The following is a 21,999-nucleotide window of genomic DNA, read 5'->3' on the forward strand; positions in this document are numbered from 1 at the left end:
ATCGCTGAAACTGATGCAAAGGAAAAGTGAAGCAGCTGCCCATAGCATGATCCAATGTCAGAAATTTAAGAGGCCCCTTTGAAAATGAAGGAAACAATCTGATTGATTGATATAAGTGATGCATCTATTCTACTTTTCATTGCAAAACTTTTGCTAAAACTGCATTATCTCCTACAACAGTGACTGGCAGAAAAAAATGATTAAGGGTACTTTTATGTAGGTTTTTCAAGATTTTAAATTTTTTTTGCAGGACATAAAATCTTTTTTTTTTTTTACTACTAGGCTTTTGTTTTGATTTCTTATTGCCTTCGTCGTGAGACCCGCCGACCATCTATCCGCCAACAGCAGCTGTCGGGCATATTGGATTTCAACACACCTTTTGTGCTCAAGGAAGATAAGCCACTGACAGAGCATTCGGGAGGAGGCTTAAAGGGGATGTCTCACTTCAGCAAGTGGCATTTATCATGTAGAGAAAGGGGATACAAGGCGCTTACTAATGTATTGTGATTGTCCATATTGCTTCCTTTGCTGGGTTTATTCATTCTTCCATCACATTATACACTTCTCGTTTCCATGGCTACGACCACCCTGCAATCCAGCAGCAGTGGGCATGCCTGCACACTATAAAGAAAAAAATGATGGGACCACGGAAGTGAGCACGGCCACCGATGCTGGATTGCAGGATGGTCGTAACCATGGAAATGAGCAGTCTATAATGTGATGGAAAAAGGAATCAAGCCAGAAATGGAAGCAATATGGACAATCACATTACATTAGTAAGTCTCTTGTATTAACTTTCTCTACACCAGGGATGCTCAACCTGCGGCCCTCCAGTTGTTGTAAAACTACAACTCCCACCATGCCCTTCTGTAGGCTGATAGCTGTAGGCTGTCCGGGAATTATGGGATTTGTAGTTTTGCAAAAGCTGGAGGGCCGCAGGTTGAGCATGCTGGCTCTACACGATACATGGCATTTGCTGAAGTGGGAGAACCCCTTAAGTGCCCCTTTACATGGCACACTGTAGCAAGAGATTGCCGGGAAGGAAGCGTTCCTTCTCAACCATCGCTGGCTTGTCAGTGGAGGTGACCGCTGTGATGCCCTCCACAGTATGGGGAGGAGTGATCGCTAATGCCATCGCCCATGCCCATACTATGCAGAACTCATGCATGTTTGGTTTCTCAGGTAAGGAGGAATAATTGTTGGAAAAAAGGAGTGTTTAAGCTGACATAACTAAGGTGTATGGCCACCCTAAAATCTTGATTATCAAAGAACAGAATAGTAGTGCAGACTGCGCTATTTTTCCAAGTTATACAACACAATAGGTGGTCTAAACTATGACAAAAAAAAATTATATTACTACGGGTCACAATAAATTAACTGTAGTTTGTAGTGCAACCAAATAGAAATGTCACTATTACACACAGATACAGTATAGTAATAGTAGGAAATGTATTGCTTCACAGAAACACAGGCCTAGGATGGAACATTTACAATGTACAGCTAACGCGTTTCATAATACAGTGAATTAGAAATGCGCCAGGCATTTGCTGCCGTCTGGCTCCATCTAGGTGTACATGAGGCGACAGAATGCCGTGTTCAATCTAGTTATCCATTAGACTATTGTGAATAACCTTGAGCACATTCAATAATACTACGCATTGTGTGAATTGTTCTACTTCTAAACAGCCTGCGCTCACACAGAAGAGATAAAGATGCATCTTCAGGCCTTAATGGTTGTCAACATTACGAAGAACAAGCGCCACTCTGCATGGAATGTAAACCTGAAATACAGGAAAACAATTCAGGAGAGAGAAAAAAATAAAATAATAATAATCAAAATCAAAACGTGTTGTCAGAAGAGACTATCCAAATAGTATGAGATCTTCTCTGTGCAGACAAGCCCAGAGCAGCTCGGAGACTGTTACGTGAAGTGGTGAATGTTAACCACTAGAGTGCAGCAAGTCATTTGCAACCAGAAGCCTCTCTTAAAGCGAGTTTTCATCAATAACACTTGAAGGTGCATTCACGTCTATTAGAATTCTTTCGCCGCTGAAACCCGTTTTGGAGCAACAAATGAGTGGAGTGCAATAACATGGGGTCTGAAATGTCTGTTCATTTATAAAGATTACGAAAAACACATTCTTTTCAAAAGTGAATTGTATAAAATGTACTGCAAGTTGTCACGAATCTAAAAACAAAAAATATACTAAAACTTAAATTGTTCTACTGATTTAAAAAAATGGAATGCTTGTGTAAACCAATAACCCTTTCGGCTTAAAGAGAAGCCGGTACTCTCCTGACAGCTCTGTTTTAGTAAATAACTGTATTCCTCATAAAATAATTATTTTGGAGCATCTTTTCTTTAACATTTGTGTTGTGTTACTGGGTTTCACCATCCCCCTGGTAAAAAGCATGTGTCCAGCACGGCCTGCCTGCGAGCACTGGAGGGTATCGTCCATTTGTAAAAGAGTAACAGCACAACGTAAAAATGCTCCTAGGCTGATATTTTTTGGAGAATATAAGTATTTACTAAAACAGACACCTCATGCGAGCACACAGGTCCTCTTTAATCCCTTAGGGCTCATTCAGAAGGCCGTATGCTGTCCGCAAAAATGCGGATCCGTTTTTTTTGCCGACAGTTCTCAACCAGCTACGAAAACCATGAGATGGTACAATCCCTTTAACAATGGTATATATTGTATTATACTTGACTGAAAAATATTAAAAGCAGACAGACATAATATCAGATAAAAGGTGGCAATCATGTACATGAAGAAACTGCATACTGTGGTAATCACAAATGTACATAGTATCACCACTAGGTGCCAGATAACAGCTACTAGAGGATACATGACCATATGAAGCCATATCTACACAAAAGACTACACAGACATAACGATACTGGCAATGGTGGGGATGGAAAAGTACAAAAGATGAATATAGACCACTATGCAGTTTCCATTGTACTGTTCTGTTAGATAAAGTAGACCAGCATATCCCAGGTCATTGGCCATCTTCACATGAAATTGAATTCTCTCGGTGCACAAAAGGCCTGAAAAAAACTGGCCAAAGTCCAATGTGAATAATGTCCAGCACTTCAAGAATTAAAAATCTGGGGGGACATTTATCAAGACCATCTTTTTTTTCGCCAGTTTTGATTCCCCTGTGCCTCCAGAGGATGCGACAAAGTTATGTAGAGGCGCATGGAGCTCATAGTTTTGTCGCATTCTCCTGCTATCCATACAGCAGTCTAAAATCTAGGAGGCTGGTGTAAATTTCTCTCTTTATTCATGCCAGATAAATGTGCCAGGCTTGCTGTGCCACTCACCCCCCCACCATCGCCTCTCCCCCCGTTCTTGCCACTTGTTAAAAGTGTCGAGGAAGAAGAAAAGTTGCAAAAATGGCATACAACAAAATCTGCAACTTTAATACGCCAATAAATCCCTTAATAAATGTCCCCTTAGTCTATATAATCCAAAGGTAGCAGTGAAAATTATATTGTGACTGGAATCTTTAAAGGGGTTTTCTGACTTTTTTATACTGATCGGTCGGGGTCCGACACCTGGGACCCCTGCTAGTCGGCTGTTTGACAAGGCATCGGCGCTTGTGTGAGCACCATGGCTTTGTCGCAGGTCACCAAGCAAAGCTTCATACATTGTATAGTGTCTGTGCTTGGTATCGCGCTCAGCCCCATTCACCTAGGCCATGTGACCAATGATCATGATGTCATTGTCCTAGAAAAAACTGAGAGAAGGCCCCGGCAAGACCCGGGACCCCCACCAATCAGATCCTGAGGATAGGTCATCAGTATAAAAAGCTCAAAAAAAACTTTTAACTTTAGATAATAAATATTGAAGGGCACATTTCTTAAGTCTTACATTTAGACCTTTTTCTACGCCTAGAACAGGCATAGAAAAAGGTAAAGGAGATGGGCCTGCCAGCCGTACCCTTCCCCACCCACACCCACAATCCTAGCACTGGCGTGAGCAGGGAATAGCCGCAGATAGCGGTGCTAACCGTTGTGCCGCCATCTGTGCTTCGGAATAGTAAATGACCCCTGAATTTTTAATAGGAGAAAAAAAAAAGAACTGCTGGATTCGGCACATAACTGAACGGAGTTGAACAGATCCTATTGATTATAATGGGTTCAGTTCGGTTCTCATTTGCTATATATATATATATATTTTTTTTTTTGTAGACAAAAATGTACTGTGTGAAGGTTGGTTTCGCCCACTGTATTTATTATCTAAAGTTAAAAGGGTTTTTTGAGATTTTTATACTGATAACCTATCCTCAGGATCTGATTGGTGGGGGTCCCGTGTCTTGCCGGGGCCTTCTCTGTTTTTTCTAGGACAATGACATCATGATCATTGGTCACATGGCCTAGGTGAATGGGGCCGAGCGCGATACCAAGCACAGACACTATACAATGTATGAAGCTGTGCTTAGTGACCTGCGACAAAGCCATGGTGCTCACACAAGCGCCGATGCCTTGTCAAACAGCCGATTAGCGGGGGTCCCAGGTGTCGGACCTCGACCGATCAGTATAAAAAAAAGTCAGAAAACCTGTTTAAAGACTCCAGTCACAATATAATTTTCACAGCTAGCTTTGGATTATAAAAAGACTAAGGGGACATTTATTAAGGGATTTATTGGCGTATTAAAGTTGCAGATTTTTTTGTATGCCATTTTTGCAACTTTTCTTCTTCCTCTACACTTTTAACAAGTGGCAAGAACGAGGGGAGAAGCGATGGTGGGGAGGGAGTGGCACAGCAAGCCTGGCACATTTATCTGGCATGAATAAAAGAGAGAAATTTACACCAGCCTCCTAGATTTCAGACTGTTGTATGGATAGCAGGAGAATGCGACAAAACTATAAGCTCCATGCGCCTCTACATAACTTTGTCGCATCCTCTGGAGGCACAGGGGAATCAAAACTGGCGGAAAAAAAACATGGTCTTGATAAATGTCCCCCCCAGATTTTTTATTCTTGAAGTGCTGGACATTATTCACAGTTTTTTACAGGCCTTTTGTGCACCGAGAGAAGTCAATTTCATGTGAAGATGGCCAATGACCTGGGATATTCTGGTCTACTTTATCTAACAGAACAGTACAATGGAAACTGCATAGTGGTCTATATTCATCTTTTGTACTTTTCCATCCCCACATTAGCAGTATCGTTATATCTGTGTAGTCTTTTGTGTAGATATGGCTTCATATGGTCATTTATCCTCTAGTAGCTGTTATCTGGCACGTAGTGGCGATACTATGTACATTTGTGATTACCACAGTATGCATGTCACCGCCAGCTCTCTGAGAAGGTCTGACAGACATTCTTCTATACCTCTTGCATGATGTTCTTTGTTTTGGTTTCACTTTGTCATCTCCTTTCCTTCTCCCAGCTGTTACCTATTTACACTAATTGCCTCCCTTTATATTCCCTCCCATACTGCCTCACTTTGCGGTTTATACTACTTTCTGGATTGAAGTGTTCACTGCTGAAGACTTCTGTTACTGCTTGTTCAGATAAGTCCTTTCATGTTTTGTGTTTCCTTGCTGGCTTGATTCTAGGTGACCCTGACTCCCTCCGTATTAAGTGCAGGGAGCCGGTGGTCGTGTCCCCTCACTATTATAGGGTTTTCAGGTGTCACAGTCTAGGTACGAGGGCATGCAATCATCTACCTCTGAGACCCTTGTATGTGCTTAGCAGTTAGGGTGAGCTCTTAGGGTTTTATAGGGGTCACCTTTATGCTCCTTAGTTTGGGATCAAGCCAGTCGGATGTTTATCCATAACTTCCAGCTATCTGCAACATCATCCGTGACATTGCAGTTTCTTCATGTAAATGATTGCCACCTTTTATCTGATATTTTGTCTGTCTGCTTTTAATATTTTTCAGTAAAGTATAATACTATATTATACCATTACACTTGTGGTGTGTGTGTGTGTGTGTGTGACTTGTAGGTGTTAAAGGGATTGTCCCAGCTCATGGTTTCCGTAGCGGGTTGAGACTAAGCTGGGCTTACGGAAACAGCCAAGTGGGCCAACGCTCCAATGTTTCTGTAACTCCTATTGTAGTGAACGATGCTTCTGTAACTCCCAGAGATGGGACAACCGTTTTATTAAAGAATAGATCAGACTCTGTTACCTGCATTCACAAGAGGAGCCGCCTATTGTGTATACAGGCCAATACACGATAGTCCAAGTTTTCATGTAACCCTTACCTCTATTATACGTAAACTTTTTCCTATAATGTGCAAGCATGACCACCGCTGATGGATTACAGGATGGTCATAACCATGGAAACGAGTAGTGTATAATGTCATGGAAAAAAGAATCAAGCCAGCAAAGGAGGCAATATGGACAATAACAATACATTAGTAAGTGCCTTGTATTAACTTTCTCTTCATGATAAATGCCATCTGCTGGAGTGGGACAACCCCTTTAAAACTTTGCTTTAAGTCATACTTACCAAGATAGAATACTGTTGGTTATTATAAGGAAAATTTTCAGTAAAGAATTCTGTCTTGTGATCAATTCTTTGATGTCCTCCATACTCTTCGGAATCAGTGTCCAACACTATCATATACTTGGATTCAATTCATTAAGGAAAATACTTATTTAAAACAATAAAAGTAAAGATGTCAACCATCAACAAAGTTCTCAAAGTTAGAAAAACAAAACAAAAACAAAAAAAACACAGTAACAGGGAATATTACTTTACAGGCGCTGTCAGAAATGGTAATAATACAGAGAAAGGGAATACAAGGGGATTAAAGGGGTTTATTGTACATGATATCTACAAAGCTAACTCTTAAAAAGTTGTGACATTGTATAAAATGTAAATAAGAACAGAAGGAAATATCTCAGACCCATATTTTATTCACATCAGATCATAGAACAGAGATCAGATGTTGAAGCTGAGACATTTTACCATTTCATGGGGAAAAAATTAACTTATTTAGAACTTGATAGCAGCAATGCATCTCAAAAAAGTTGGGACGGAGCCATGTCTACCATCGTGTAGCATACACTAACAGCAGTCTGTAAACATCTGGGAAGTGAGGAGACCAATTGCTCGAATTTTGGGAGAGGAATGTTGCCCCATTCTTGTCTGATGTAGGATTATAGCTGCTCAACAGTCCTAGGTCTTCTTTGCCATATTTTTATTTCACTATAAATGTTTTCTACTATATGAAAGGTCTGAACTGCACGCAGGACAGTTCAGCACCTGGACTTTTCTTCTGAGAACCCATGCTGTTGTGATAGATGCAGTATGTGATTTAGCATTGTCTTACTGAAATATGCAAGGACTTCCCTGAAAGAGACGCTGTTTGGATGGGAGCATATGTTGTATTAAAACCTCTATCAGCATTGATAGTGCCTTTCCAGATGTGTAAGCTGTCTACCCCATAGGCACTAATGCAACCTCCTACCATCAGAGATTAAGGCTTTTTAACTGTGCGCAGATAATAAGCTGGATGGTCTCTCTCCTCGAGTCCACAGGACACAGTGTCCGTGGTTTCCGAAAAGAGCTTCAAATTTTGATCCCAGTAATGTGGACGTATAATACATTTGGGTCACGTATTTGTGTATCCGGCCTAAGCATGTAAACAGGAATGCATTTTGCAAGAATTATGGTTGCAAAGATCTGCCTCTAAACCTTGAAAATTGCCTGCTAGTTGTGCAGCTTTTTTCACCGTTTCAGTTTATTGGTCCTGCACCACAATTATGAACCAAAGACGATCAACTAAAACGAGTCTTAATTAGACAACAAATATTCGTTGAAGTCTTTGGAATGGCTTTGGCCATTATAAAAGGAAAGTTCTCGTTCTTCAGTTTCATTAAGCTTCCAGTTTATTACATCTTCGATGTCTGTCCATCGTACTGTACGGCAGAAATGAAACCATTCTTACCAAACAATAGTAAAGCTGGAAGTGTGGCTTTATCTATAAGGTTAATTACTTATTAAATTACTTTGCCTATAAAGAGATTTAAAACATAAATACCCAAACAAAGTAATGTATAATATGCCATGAATGCATAATGAAACATAAAACTGCACAATAAAGGAATGCAAATGATACTAAACAGATCAATTGGCTTTTTAACTCAATTAAATGAGAACCATGGAATATCCAGAATAGTTTAACGTTTATGTACGATATTAACTGGCCTAGTAAAAATGCAATTTGCTTCTTACAAAAAAAAAAAAGTTTGCAACCTAATGCAGAGAGATTCATCAATGCTCTCTCCATAATAATAGGATAACCTTGCTTGGTTAGTGGAATACCAGACAGTAGTAAAAGCAAATTCAGTTGCATTCTATTAAAGACTAGAAATTTTTACACCTTCACCTCTTACCACATTTATTGTACACATTTTTGAACACATTCTTGATTGTTTTTCTCGAACACAAAAGAAAACGGATCTGGTGCCCATTGACTTACAATGGTTTTGGTGGCGGATCCGTCATGGCTATTTTAGACATAATACAACCGGATCCATTAATAACGGATGCAGCTGGTTGTATTATCCTGACGGAGGCATTTTTGCTGATCCATGATGGATGCAGGAAAAATGCAGGTGTGAAAGTAGACTTATCCTTAAACTAACACTTTTATCTAGAGAAACATTTCCAACTTTCCTACTCCACCCTCAGTGATAAATCTCGAGAGAAACTTTACAAAACTGTAGTGAGTGGTGTAAGGCTCCATTCACACGTCTGCAAATGGGTCCGCATCAGTTCCGCAATTTTGCGGAACGGGTGCGGACCCATTAATTTTCTATAGGGACGGAATGGATGTGGACAGCTCACAGTGTGCTGTCAGCATCAGCATTTGCGGAGCGCGGCTCCGATCTTCAGGTCCGCAGCTCCGCAAAAGATAGAACGTGTCCTATTCTTGTCCGCAGCTTGCGGACAAGAATAGGCATTTATATAGGGGTGCCGGGCGGGTGTGTTGCGGATCCGCAATTTGCGGGTCCGCAACACACCACGGACGTGTGAATGGAGCCTAAGAATGCAAAAAGCCACAAAATTTTGCGCAAGCCAGTGCAAAAAAGTTGCAAAATTTAGTGTGATCATTTAAATTTAGCATCAGTGCAAAAAGTCGCAAAAGCGACTTTATGACGCCAGAATTCTGGAGTAAAGGTATGATAAATCAGGACCTCTGTGTTTATGAAATAAAATTATAAATTGACTTTATAAACACAAATCAAAATCATACTCCATCTCTCTGGTAGCTCCTGCTGCAGTTTTTACAGATTCATTGCTACCTTCAACATTCTTGGAACAGTATCAACTTCTGGCATAAATGACATTAATATTATGCTTATTTGTATCTGCACTTACAGTGGCTCTGTCACCATTACATGTTGTCTTTATATAATTCAAAATAACATGTAATGGTGACAGAGGTGAAAGACATTTATAGAGAGTTGCATCAGAAAGAACATGCCCTCAGAGAAAGGACACACACCGTGAGCTGTGATACAAAGAGAGCTGCAGACGAAAGAGCACAATTGGTGTACTAAATGGGGAGAGAAGGTTCTGGCTCCATGTGAGGTACAGACAAATTGCTGAGATTTTTTTTTTAAATATATGCAAATAAGTGTCTAAGGCTCAGCTCTCTCTGCAACTGCTGTGCCCTTTGATTGACAGGGACAAGCAGTGAAAACATCATCACGGCTGTCTGGCCCTGTCAATCATAGTGCAAAGGCCACAGCAGCTGCAGAGGGAGTGCAAAGCCTCTAGGTTTAATGGTAACGCCACCATTGCTCCTAGAGGCTCATTTTCATGTATTAAAACATCATTTTTCTAAGCAATGCGGACACATGAACTTGGGACTAACACAGATGCCTTCAGCTGCCAAGGGCACATGCAACAGGTCAGCCAATTTCACAAATACAAATCTGCTCAGAGAGGCCCTCTAATGGAGTCCTTTAACATGATGTGGGGAGGATTCATCACTAGACATTTGGAAGTGAAGAAACCTAGAACAGCATATGAGACTTTCCTGGAATGAGGCACATTTTTAGGATTTCAGGTGTGGGAGATTATTATTATATGCAATAGAGAGCGAGAGAGAGAGATAGGGAGATTTTTTTTTGTATATACACTTCTCTCAAAAAGTTAGGGATATTTGGCTTTCGGGTGAAGTTTATGGAAAATGTAAAAAGTTCACGCTACGGTGATATTATAACTAGTGTTGATCGAGCACCAAAGTGCTCGGGTGCTCGAGTAGAACACTTTGGGATGCTCAGGTGCTCTACAAATCACCCGAGCACAATGGAAGATAAAATAGATTTTAGAGGAAAAATTGTTGGGAAACATTATTTCCTGTATATTTACTTGTATATAAAATGCAAATGCTGCCAAAAATTACAAGGAAGAGGCACTCGGATACAACCTGTATATCACATAATGGAGGGCCTCATTCACATTGTGGTACAATTGTTCAGGTAGTGGGACTCCTACACTCAAAGACTATGCACTAAGTGAAAGGGCTGCCAGAAACTACAAGGAACCGGCACTCCAATACATCCTTTATTACACATAAAGGAGGGCATCATACACACCCTTGAAAAATTATGATTGATTGCCTGCTGGTGACCCTCAAAAACATTAGGCGCAAGGGCCTGCTGGTGACCCTTTAAAACATTAGGGGCGAGGACCTTCTGCTGATCTGACCATCTAAAACATTAGCGGTGAGGGTCTGCTGCTGAGCTGACCATCTAAAACTTTATGGGTGAGGGCCTGCTGGTGACCCTCTAAAACATTAGGGGCGAGGGTCTGCAGGTGAGCTGACCCTCTAAAACATTAGGAGCGAGGGCAGCCTAATAAGTATGTTGATATGATGGAAGAGGAGGACGAGAAAAGGAAGATTGAACCATATACCCTTTTTTGTGGTGGAAGGGGTGCATGGGTATACAGTGTATTTAATACACCATAAAAGCCACATTTAAAGTGCCATTATGTTCAGTCGCTTTCATCTGGTGGAATAGAGAAGTCAGGGGCAATCCAGGCCTCGTTCATTTTGATAAGAGTTGACCTGTCAGCATTTTCAGTTGACAGGCGGATGCGCTTATCAGTTATTATGCCCCCAGGAGCACTAAATAGCCGCTCTGACAACAGGGCAAGCCAGCACCTCCAAGGCGTAGAGCGCCAGTTTGTGTCATGTGTCCAGCTTGGACAACCAATAGTTGTCCAATAGACGATGACACGGTCTGCTACATACTCCTTGTGACACTAGGCCGCGCATTAGGGTGAGGGTGCTGTCGGGGTGTCAAGGAACTTCCTCTGTTGGAACTGCTGTGTGTTCCCCTCCTCGGTTGCCCAAGGAACTACGTACTCTTCTGCCAGCGTTGTCAGCTGAAAATTTTTGGAGCAATTTTTCCACAAGGACCTTCTGGCATTGCACCATTTTGCTAGTCCTCTCCACCACAGGAATGAGAGATGAGAAGTTCTCTTTGTAGCGGGGGTTGAGAAGGGTGAACAACCAGTAATCAGTGTTGGCCAAAATGGGCTTAACGCGAGGGTCACGGGAAAGGCAGCACAACATAAAGTCAGCCATGTGTGCCAGAGTCCCAACAGACAAGACTTTGCTGTCCTCATCAGGAGGATGACACTCAATCTCCTCATTCTCTTCTTCCTCTTCGGCCTATCCACGCTAAACAGATGGAATAAACCTGCTATGGGTACTACCCTCTGTAGCGGAGGCAACCGTCTCCAGCTAATCCTCCTCCTCCAATTTGTGCTGAGAAGACGACCTGAGGGTGGTCTGGCTATCACCCTGTGTACTGTCTTCCCCCATTTCCACCTCTTCCACATGCAAAGCGTTCGCCCTCATTGCGAGCAGCAAGCGTTTCAGTAGACACAGAAGTGGGATGTTTACGCTGATAATAGCGGCATCGCCACTCACCAACTGTGTTGATTCCTCAAAGTTGCATAAAACCTCACAGAGGTCAGACATCCATGCCTACTCATCGCTTGTGAAGAGCGGAAGCTAACTGGAAAGGCGATGACCATGTTGCAGCTGGTATTCCACTACTGACCTCTTTTGCTTACAAAGCCTGGCCAACATGTGGAACATGGAGTTCCAGCACGTGCTCACGTCGCACAACAGTCGGTGATCTGGCAATTGCAAGTGCTGCTGCAGCGTTGCCAGACTGGCAGCATCTGTAGATGACTTTCATAAATGGGCACACACGCGGCGCACCTTCACCAGTAGCTCAGGCAAATTGGGGTAGGTTTTGAGATATCGCTGAACCACTGGGCTAGGCATGGTATGTGTCTCAATAACTTGTCATGTGGCCTTGTGCATCAATGACAGCTTGACAACGACGTCTCATGCTGTTCACAAGTCGACTTATTGTCTGCTGGAGCACTCAGGTCATGGTTCTGGGGTACAGAGTTACGAGCCTCTACACGGAGACTCAGCTGATATCATAGGTTTTCAATGGGATTCAGGTCTGAAGAAAGTGTAGGCCACTCCATTTTAGGTTCCCCAGTCTCCAGCAGCCATTGCCTAATAATGTGACCTCGATGAGCTGTCACATTGTCCTCCATGAAGATGAAATTAGGCCTGTGTTGCTCATGCAGAGGCACAATGACTGGATTAATGATGCTATTCAAGTAGTATGGGCTTGTCACTGTACCATTCACAAAGTGTAGGGCAGTTCTGTATTGACTAGACACACCTGCCCACACTAACACCACCAAGACCACTTGATGCATAGAAGTCTATTTGACATCTCCAACATTGTTGGCAGCCATCATTTCTACTGAGCTCAACTTTCATCAGTGAACAGCACTGAGGCCCAGTGCTCCCTGGTCCATGCAAGACGATGCTGGTCTTCTAGCACACAGACCATGCTGATGTAAACGGTTTCAAATGGTCTGACGTAACACTTGGGTGCCTCTCACCTCCCTTAAAAGTGCCTGGAGTTCTGTGGCATTCATCATCCATTCCACAGGGCATTGTTCACAATGAAGCAGTCATCAGTGTGGGATGTGGCCAAAGGATGTCCATTTCTATGCCTTTATGTGACTCTTCCAGTCTCGCTGTATCTCTGTTGCAATCTGCTGATGACACTCAGACACTCTAGGCTCAGTGGCCACTTCTGTCTGAGAACATCCTGTTTGAAACCTCGCAATGGTGAGGTACTGTTGATGTCATCTTGGTCTCATGATGTCAAAAAAGTGAACAGAATGATGAGGAGGATTGTTTAAATACTAATTCTAATTGAACCAGGAAATTTATTGGGCGATTCATGGATCAAACACCTATTGTGAATTTTGCCGTTAACCTCCTTGTTAGAGAAAAGCAAGTTGTGCAAAAAGTACTGAAACACTGAACCGTTGCATTCAAAAGTTTAGACAAGGTCACATTAAGTTCACCTGTAAAGGTTAGAGTGCATTTTAAGTTCATCCTGAAATTTCATCCACAAGCCAAATATCCCTAACTTTTTGTGAGTAGTTTAAATTGTTTATTTATTATTTTAGTATCTAATTCCAACACTGAATTTGGAAGGGTCATGTATTTTGTCAATTATGGGTTTTCTATATGATTAGGTGTTTTCACATCTGATGCATATTACAAAATGTAGTATTAGCACAGTCATGAAATTATGGATTTATTACTTATTATCTTAAGGGCTATGTACACCAATTTTTTTACTGCATTGTACTAACTTTGAGCGAAAATCTTTTTTTAATTGGTCTTTATTAACAATATGGCATTCTTTTTTTGTGTACAGAGCTGACATGCTGTAGCAGAAGCCTGTAGATTTTTTGTCTTTTTTGTCATCTGGGGAGCAGACAGATTTCTTACCTCTGCTCTCTCACATTATAAACACTCATTAAAGCTCGATCTTTATCTTACTGATAAGAATGTGGCTTAAATAAGTGTTTATGACCTCTTAGTAGTTTAGAGATAAGTGTTATTAGATGACGGCACAAAGTGAAAGCAAAGTTAGAAAAACAGGTAAACCTTTGTGACATAATGGCTCAATATTTTTAATAAAGGCCAATTGAAAATATGATTTTTAACCAAAAATGAGTAAAATGTAAACAAACAAAAATTGGCTCCAAAGTTGCACCTAGCCTTTAAGTATTCTGAATTGGGCTATTATTTATAATACATTTTTTAGTCACAAACTCACAGCATAATAATGATTTACAATGCTCTGTGTTCCTGTCTGACCTTGGCTATACTGAACTGTACTGACAGCCAGTGGCATACATAGAGAAGTAAGGGCCCCACAGCAAGGATCAAACCAGGCCCACCACACAGGACAGAAGGGTCTCTGCCTAAATCCTTTTCAATGACCCTTGGGCCATTTTTCCACTGCCTCATTTGCTAAAAGTTGTTCCTTTACAGGGTAAAGTCCTGACCAAGTTTTCACCTCCAGTAGAAGAGGAGATAATCCCAACTAAGAATGGGCCCTTTCTTGCCCTGGGCCCCATAGCATGTTGCATGGTCTGCCACTATGGTAGTTACGCCCCTACTGAGAGCATTACGTGAATCCAATTCATTACAGCCGGGGTCAGGCCGGAATACTATAAATCATTATAATGCATGAGTTTTTGTCACAGGAGCAGCGTTTAGTCCAGGATATACTGCTGACACATGCAGTGTATTTCACAGACTCAATACACTTGTGTGAAATTGGCCTATCACAGATCATCTCCTAGTGACCTTCATTGAAAAACAGACTGCGTTTTGTCGGTAAATTGACATTCAACAAAAAACAAAAACACTGCAAACACAGGGCTCCAGATGGCGACCAAAATGGTCTCCAATGCGACTTAGAATTTACAAATGGCGACAAGACTTTTTAGTCTTGTCGACATTTGCGACTAGTAGGGGGTGTTGGAGGGGATGGGGGGGCGCACTGTGCTACCAATGAAGAGAACTGACCTGGTAATACAAATACAGGAGGCGGGTGCCGGAATCAAATAGCCGGCACCCAACCTCTATGACAGGGAGGTGCGGTACCTGAGGGGTTAACTGCAGCGGATCGCAGCGCCCTGTCAGAGGTCGGGAGCCGGCTATTTGATTCGGGCACCCGCCTCCTGTATTTGTATTAGCAGGTCAATTCTCTTCATTGGTGGTGCAGTGCGCCCCCCAACACCCCAGTATAATAAACATTGGTGGCGCAGTGCGCCCCCCCAGTATAATAAACATTGGTGGCGCAGTGAGCCCCCCCCCAGTATAATAAACATTGGTGGCGCAGTGCCAATGAGGGTTAAATTTTTTTTATAAAAATTAACTCACCTCCTCCAATTGATTGCGTAGCTGCCGGTCTCCTATTCTTTCTTCAAGACCTGCGGTGATGTCACTGAGCTCATCACATGGTCCATTACCATGGTGATGGATCATGTGATGGACCATGTGATGAGCGCAGTGACGTCACCACAGGTCCTTTTCCTCACAGATGAAGACAGAAGAGAAGCCGGGCTGCACGAGTAGAATAAGGCGAGTTAAATTATTATTATTTTTTTTAACCCTCCAGCGCTTTTTTACTTAGCATTCTGTTTTAAGAATGCTATTATTTTCCCTTATAACCATGTTATAAGGGAAAATAATTACATCTACACAACCTTGAACCCAAACCTGAACTTCAGTGAAGAAGTTCGGGTCTGGGTACCACAGTCAGTTTTTTTATCACGTGCGTGCAAAACACATTGCACCCGCGCGATAAAAACTGAGCAACGGAACACAATCGCAGTCAAACCTGACTGCAAATGCGTACCTACCTGCGCGGGTTTGCCGTAATGCACCCGGGACGCAACCGGAGCCTACTTTCACACTTGTGGCAGTGTGATCCGGCAAGCAGTTCCGTCGTCGGAACTGCCCACCGTCTCCGCAGATCTGGATGTGACTGAAAGCATTTGTGAGACGCATCCGGATGTGGAACCATCTCACAAATGCATTGCAAAAACGAATCCGCCTCTCCACTTGTCAGGCGGACAGACGGATCCGTCTTGTATCTTTTTACACATTTTTAACGGTCTGCGCATGCGCAGACCGGAAGGACGGATTCGGTATTTTGAATGCCGGATCTGGCACTAATACATTCCTATGGGGAAAAATGCCGGATCCTGCATGTCTTCAGTTTTTTTCACCGGAGATAAAACCGTAGCATGCTGCGGTTTTCTCTTTTGCTGATCAGTCAAAACGACTGAACTGAAGACATCCTGATGCATCCTGAACGGATTACTCTCCATTCAGAATGCATGGGGATATGCCTGATCAGTTCTTTTCCGGTATAGAGCCCGGGTGACGGAGCTCTATGCCGGAAAAGAAAAACGCTAGTGTGAAAGTACCCTAAAATATTAAGTTTAAATCTCCCCTTTCCCAATTTTACATATAAAATATATAAACAATAAATAAATAAAAACATATTACATTTCTGCGTCCGAAAAGTCAAAACTATTAAATTATTATTAAAAAATATCTCCTATGCGGTGAGGGCCGTAACAGAAATAAATAAATAAAAACCATGCGATTCGCCATTTTTTTGTCATTTTGTCACCCAAAAAAATAGGATAGGACTGTTCTATTATGGGCCGAACGTTTCATAAAATGCTAAATGCACGCAGCTTATTTTGGTGTTTTTTTTTTTTCCCCGTGGTATTGAGTATCTCAATACTTTTTTTATGGTGACGAAAGCGAATCTAAATTTTGGTATCGAAACAACCCTACGCCGATCTGATCGGCGTAGCGTTGTCACGATACAAAAATTTTGATTCGGTTTCGATTAGGCAACTAAAAATTTAGTTTGGCTCCTAAATTTTGTGGTCTGGGCAAGGGGTGGCTAAAATGGCGCATTTCAGTTTAAAAAAGTCGCATTTTAGTGTTATTAGTGTTAAAATGTCATAAATAGAGAGAAATAGGCGGATAATCAAACTTATATTTAAAAAAAGGTCAAATTTTACAAGTGGTGTGTGCCTCTTGATATATGAGGTTAAACAAATCACCACTTTTGATTTGTAGCCTTAGTATTTTTTTGGCCCAAATTACACCATTCTTCATAAATGTCCCCCAAAATGTTACTTGAAAAAAATGTGAAGTTCTAATACAGATACACAACATCTTTCCTTGCCATTATGGTCATTAGGAGCCATATGAATATGCTTCATTGCAGTCCATGGTTGGCTAACTATAATGTAATGACTATATCCTCAGTCCGCACATACCAATGACTCGCTCAGAATGACCTTAAACGCTCATTAGAAGATCCAGGTCTTAGGTTGAGAAATGTCAAGGAGGGCTTCATTTACATTTTAATGTACAGCCTCCAGTGCCATCTGAACAACATGTCTAAAGTTGTGGATAATAAGTACGGAAGCTTAATCTTTCATATACCGTATGTTCGCATTCATTTAGTTCACGCAAATAGCTTTCATTTGCATCAAAGTACTGTATAATTTTACATCTCCTGGCTAATTGACTGTATTTGAACCAGTGCATACTTTCACAAATTGAAAATAAATGAGAATAAAGTGGCCTTGGGGGTAAAGTGAATAACCTAAATCCCTCATCTTAAAATTCTGTATCAGAAGTCAATTTTGCTCAGATATGAAGGTAATTGGGCAGGATAATGTTTTTTTTTTTTCTTGTTTTTAATTCAATGCCATCAAGCATTTTAAGATCAAAAGCCTTGTCATATCGAGTTATTGGCTCTATGACCTAGAAATCACTTTGTAACACAAACTCTCGTATCCTTCGCCGCTATTAATCAACCTCTATGAACGCAAAATTGCCAGTGCTTCTCAATGCTTCTAAGTCTATAGGAAGCTCAAAGTAGATGATACGATTTAGAGGAGTTTTTTAGGATTTAGTAAAACACGGACGCTTTCTTCCAAAACCAGCACCATACTTGTCCAGAGGTTGTGTGTTATACTGCCTCTTATCCTCATTCACTTCCGTTAGGTAGAGCTGCAATACAACAGATCTGGAAGAAGCATGTTCTTCTAAACCTGTACAACCACTTTAAAAGCAAAGCAAGAGGACAGTATCCCCTAAAGAGAGCCTACCCCTAAAGAGAGCCTACCGTTTAGATGTTCTCTAACTAACCACTGACTACTCTAGTACTCTTATAAAAAAAAAAAAAAAAAAAACATAACGAAGAATAATGAAGAGTTATAATCTAAAAATCTTCTTGTCATTACGGAACATTTAGTACTGCCTGTAAGTATAGAAGTATATACTTGAGTTGCCATGTAATGTGATTTTATTCTTATACAGATGTGTCCTTTTAATACTACTTTTGTGCAATGACTTCTCCTGCCGGACTCGAGCATCTCATGGGACCTTTACAAAAAGCTGCATCAATCCACTGATGTACCGATCAGTTTAGAAGGCCCATGTGGACAGGGTGAGGCAGAGGACATGAAAAGCTTCTCGGTAGACACTAGATGACACTGTCCTCTTGCATAGATGCTGCACATGACATTTCTCCTCTGATTGGTTTCTACTCCTCAGCTACATCTTTGCTTATAGAATTTTCTCAGCAACTACATCCTGCAATATTCACAAGAATTGAAAATTCAAAAAGGATATTTTCCAGGTATATTTGCTGCTATTCTGTATCCAGTGAAGCTCTTGGAGGGATGGAAATTAAAGATGAAAAGAAGATTTGCCCGCTCAAATACAATAATTTTATCACCTTCATGCTTTGCGCTGACATAGGCCTAAGTGGAAAAAAAATATCATTACAACATCAAACACAAACCCCAGATCCTCATAAATTTAACAGCCTCAACGAAGTACTAATTAAATCAATACCGTACCATACCTAAGGTATATCTCAATCGCCAGTCTCACAAGAGAGCTTTACTTAGGCGCCATGATGTCTCTATCAAACCATAATCGGTTGTGTAATCAAAAGGGGTTAAAACTCGGTTCGGCGCTACACCTTACACAATGAAACGTGTTAAAAATATGAAGATCTTGACAGCTTAGTGTAATGACAAATGAAAAAAAAAAACAGATCAACAACACTGGTCAATGGACAAATGTAGATGTGTACTCCTATTACAAAGGACCACCTTTTATTTAAAGGAATTCTGTCACCGTGAAAATGCTGTACAATCTGTGCATCATATCATAGAGCAGGAGAAGCTGAGCAGATTGATACATACTGTATTTTTATGGGAAAACATTAAGTATAACTTGTCATTTATGAAATTAAAAGGGTTTTCCGAGACTTATATACTGATGACATATCCTCTGATCAGCTGATCAGTGACCCTGTCGATCAGCTGTTTGAGAAGACATCTGCGCTCCTGTGAGCATCGCAACGTACATTGTATATCGGCTGTGCTTGGTATCTCGCTCAGTCCCATTCACTTGTATCGGGGAGAGCTGCGCCTAGACCACGTGACTAACGAACATGACGTCAAAGGGGAAAGTCATGAGAAGGACGTGGCGCTACTGCGAGCGCCGCTGCCTTCTTGAACAGCTGAACGGCGGGGGTCCTGGGTGTCAGACCCCCACCGGTCAGATACTGATGAGCTATCAAGAAGACAGGTCATCAGTATATACGGTTAGGTCTATAAATATTGGGACATCAACACATTTCTAACATTTTTGGCTCTATACACCACCACAATGGATTTGAAATGAAACAAACAAGATGTGCTTTAACTGCAGACTGTCAGGTGGTGCTCAAGTTTACAGTGTAGAACATTTATGCCTCACTTCAGGCTCCGATTGCACAGCGTGCAAACCACTCGTGTCTTGTCGTCAGCACATTGTCTGAAGAACTGCCACACCAGGGAACTCCTTGGAGCTGGCTTTGGTGTGCTCAGTCCCTGGGTGCGGTGGGCAGTAGCAGACGTACTGGCTAGGGGGCGGTCACTCTGCTTTTGCACACTGCTCCCTCTTTTGCTGTGCGGCTGGCGCTATGTGACCAACACCTTTTCCTCCAAATTGCACACGTCAAACACATGACCTTGATTCCATGTGGGGTCTAGAACCTCATCATCCTCCACATCATCTTGCAACCACTCTTCACCCCTGCCCTCCTTGCCGGACTGCACACTGCAGAAAGCCGCAGCAGTTGGCACCTGTGTTTCGTCATCATCAGAGATGTGCTGCGGTGGTCCTCTCATGTCCTCATCCTGAAACATAAGTGGTTGGGCATCAGTGCACTCAATCTCTTCCACTTATGTGGCACGGCTAGGTGGATGGCCCACAGAAACACCGCCAGCAGAGTCATCAAAAAGCATAAGAGACTGCTGCATGACTTGGGGCTCAGACTGCTTGGCTGATTTGCAAGGGGGTGAGGTGAAAGACAGATGCCCATGGGCTGCAGGTGCCAACTCTGCACTATCAGCAGGTGAACGGGTGGGAGACAATATGATCGAACTGGAGGCACTGTCAGCCACCCAAACCGCCTCTACTTGTTCCGGCTTCACCATTCATACACTGGTATTCGGCCTACAAAATAACGCTGAACATTCTGTCTCCTACGTGCACCTGAGGGAGGTGTTTAATTTGGGCGTGTAGCTGTCACAGATCGACTACATCCTCTCCCTGCAAAAGGAGCTCCACCAACACCAGTAGCACCACAACCAGGGCCATGTCCCTTAAATGGGTATATGTCACCCACCGAACAGACAGATTAACTATTATATTTTTATGTCAGTGGTACAAAGATGGTGCATTGCACTCACAAAAGATCGCTGTAGGTCAGCGGGCCCCAACCGCCAGGCCGCGCCCCAGGACCGGGCCCTGGAAGATTGTTTGCCGGGCCACAGAGGAGAGAGGAGCGTAGACCCCAGGCACATGCGCGCCCGACGCATACATCAGAGTGGCCAGAGTCAGTCGAGAAGGAGGGAATCCCTCCCTCCCATGACGCGGCCGCCGCAGAGCCCAATAAAATGAGCAGACCAACGCTGCCCGCACCACTGCCACCAATGAATGTGTGGCTAATATTAAAGTAGGAGGAGAGTATACCGCTGCGCCGTCTCAGCCAATGTGCTCGGCGAATGGCAGCAGCGGTAGCCTCCTCCTGAGTCTTGTGTTCTCCAGTCCCCAGCCATTAGTGCTCTGAAAAGCAGCCGGCGCAGGTACCCGGCCCACACACTGCAAGATTATTAGCCTGCCTCAACATAAAGGCAGGCAAAAAACATGTATCAGGCAGCCAGCAAGGTTTGGGGTTAAAGTGACTCCGTGATTAACCGCAATGTTGCCAGTAGCCATAATTTGAGAAGATGGGGTCACCCATTATTAATCCGAGGTACATGGTGCTATTACATTAGTACCATGTACCTCACATTAAAAGTAAGTGGCCCCAAGCACCTCATCAAATAATGGGCAACATTGGGTTAACCATTGATGTGAGGTACACATGATGAGGTTACTTACTATTAATGTGAGGCACATGCAGGTCCAAATTGATAAAACAATGTACCTCATATTAACAGCAAGTTACTCCAGCATGTACCTGATGCCATTAACCCCACTGTTATATAGTGTTATATATTTTAATATGCACCTTGTGTTTTGTTATGCGCGTAAATCAGTCACCGGCGACCAGCACCCACCTAAGCCCCTCCCACCCCCTAAGCCCTGCCCCAGAACCCCCACTCGCACCCCGGTCCCTGGGAAAATGGTCTTGCATGACACTGGTCCTTGGTGCAAAAAAGGTTGGGGACCACTGCTCGAAGAAATGCTATCCGAGGGCATTCTCCAATAAATGTATTAATTATATTGTAGAGGGGCTGTACATTAAAATATCAATAATTAAGAGGGCAGTATACAGCTACAGATGGATCCGGATAGATTGGAGGCTTGGGCAGAGAAGTGGCAGATGAGGTTTAACACTGACAAATGTAAGGTTATGCACATGGGTAGGATTAATGCAAGTCACCCGTACATACTAAATGGTAAAACGCTGAGAAACACTGACTTGGAAAAGGACTTAGGAATTTTAGTGGACAGCAAACTAAACTGTAGAAAACAGTGTCAGGCAGCTGCTGCCAAGGC

General features: G+C 42.4%; 1 protein-coding gene across 3 annotated transcripts in view; it reads right to left on the bottom strand.

The window, feature by feature from the left end:
* Window positions 1–961: 961 nt before the first annotated feature.
* Window positions 962–21,999, bottom strand: part of GBE1 (1,4-alpha-glucan branching enzyme 1) — a 235,480-nt gene continuing 214,442 nt past the window's right edge. For all 3 annotated transcript variants that reach the window (XM_040423242.1, XM_040423241.1, XM_040423243.1), the window contains exons 15-17: window positions 18,568–18,698; window positions 6,471–6,588; window positions 962–1,781 (exon numbers count right to left, since the gene is read on the bottom strand). In XM_040423242.1, the coding sequence (XP_040279176.1) occupies window positions 1,728–1,781; window positions 6,471–6,588; window positions 18,568–18,698 (303 nt within the window). In that variant the 3' untranslated portion in view covers window positions 962–1,727. The remainder of the gene's footprint in view (window positions 1,782–6,470; window positions 6,589–18,567; window positions 18,699–21,999) is intronic.

Source organism: Bufo bufo, chromosome 3, assembly GCF_905171765.1.
Source record: "Bufo bufo chromosome 3, aBufBuf1.1, whole genome shotgun sequence".
Classification (NCBI taxonomy): Eukaryota; Metazoa; Chordata; class Amphibia; order Anura; family Bufonidae; genus Bufo; species Bufo bufo.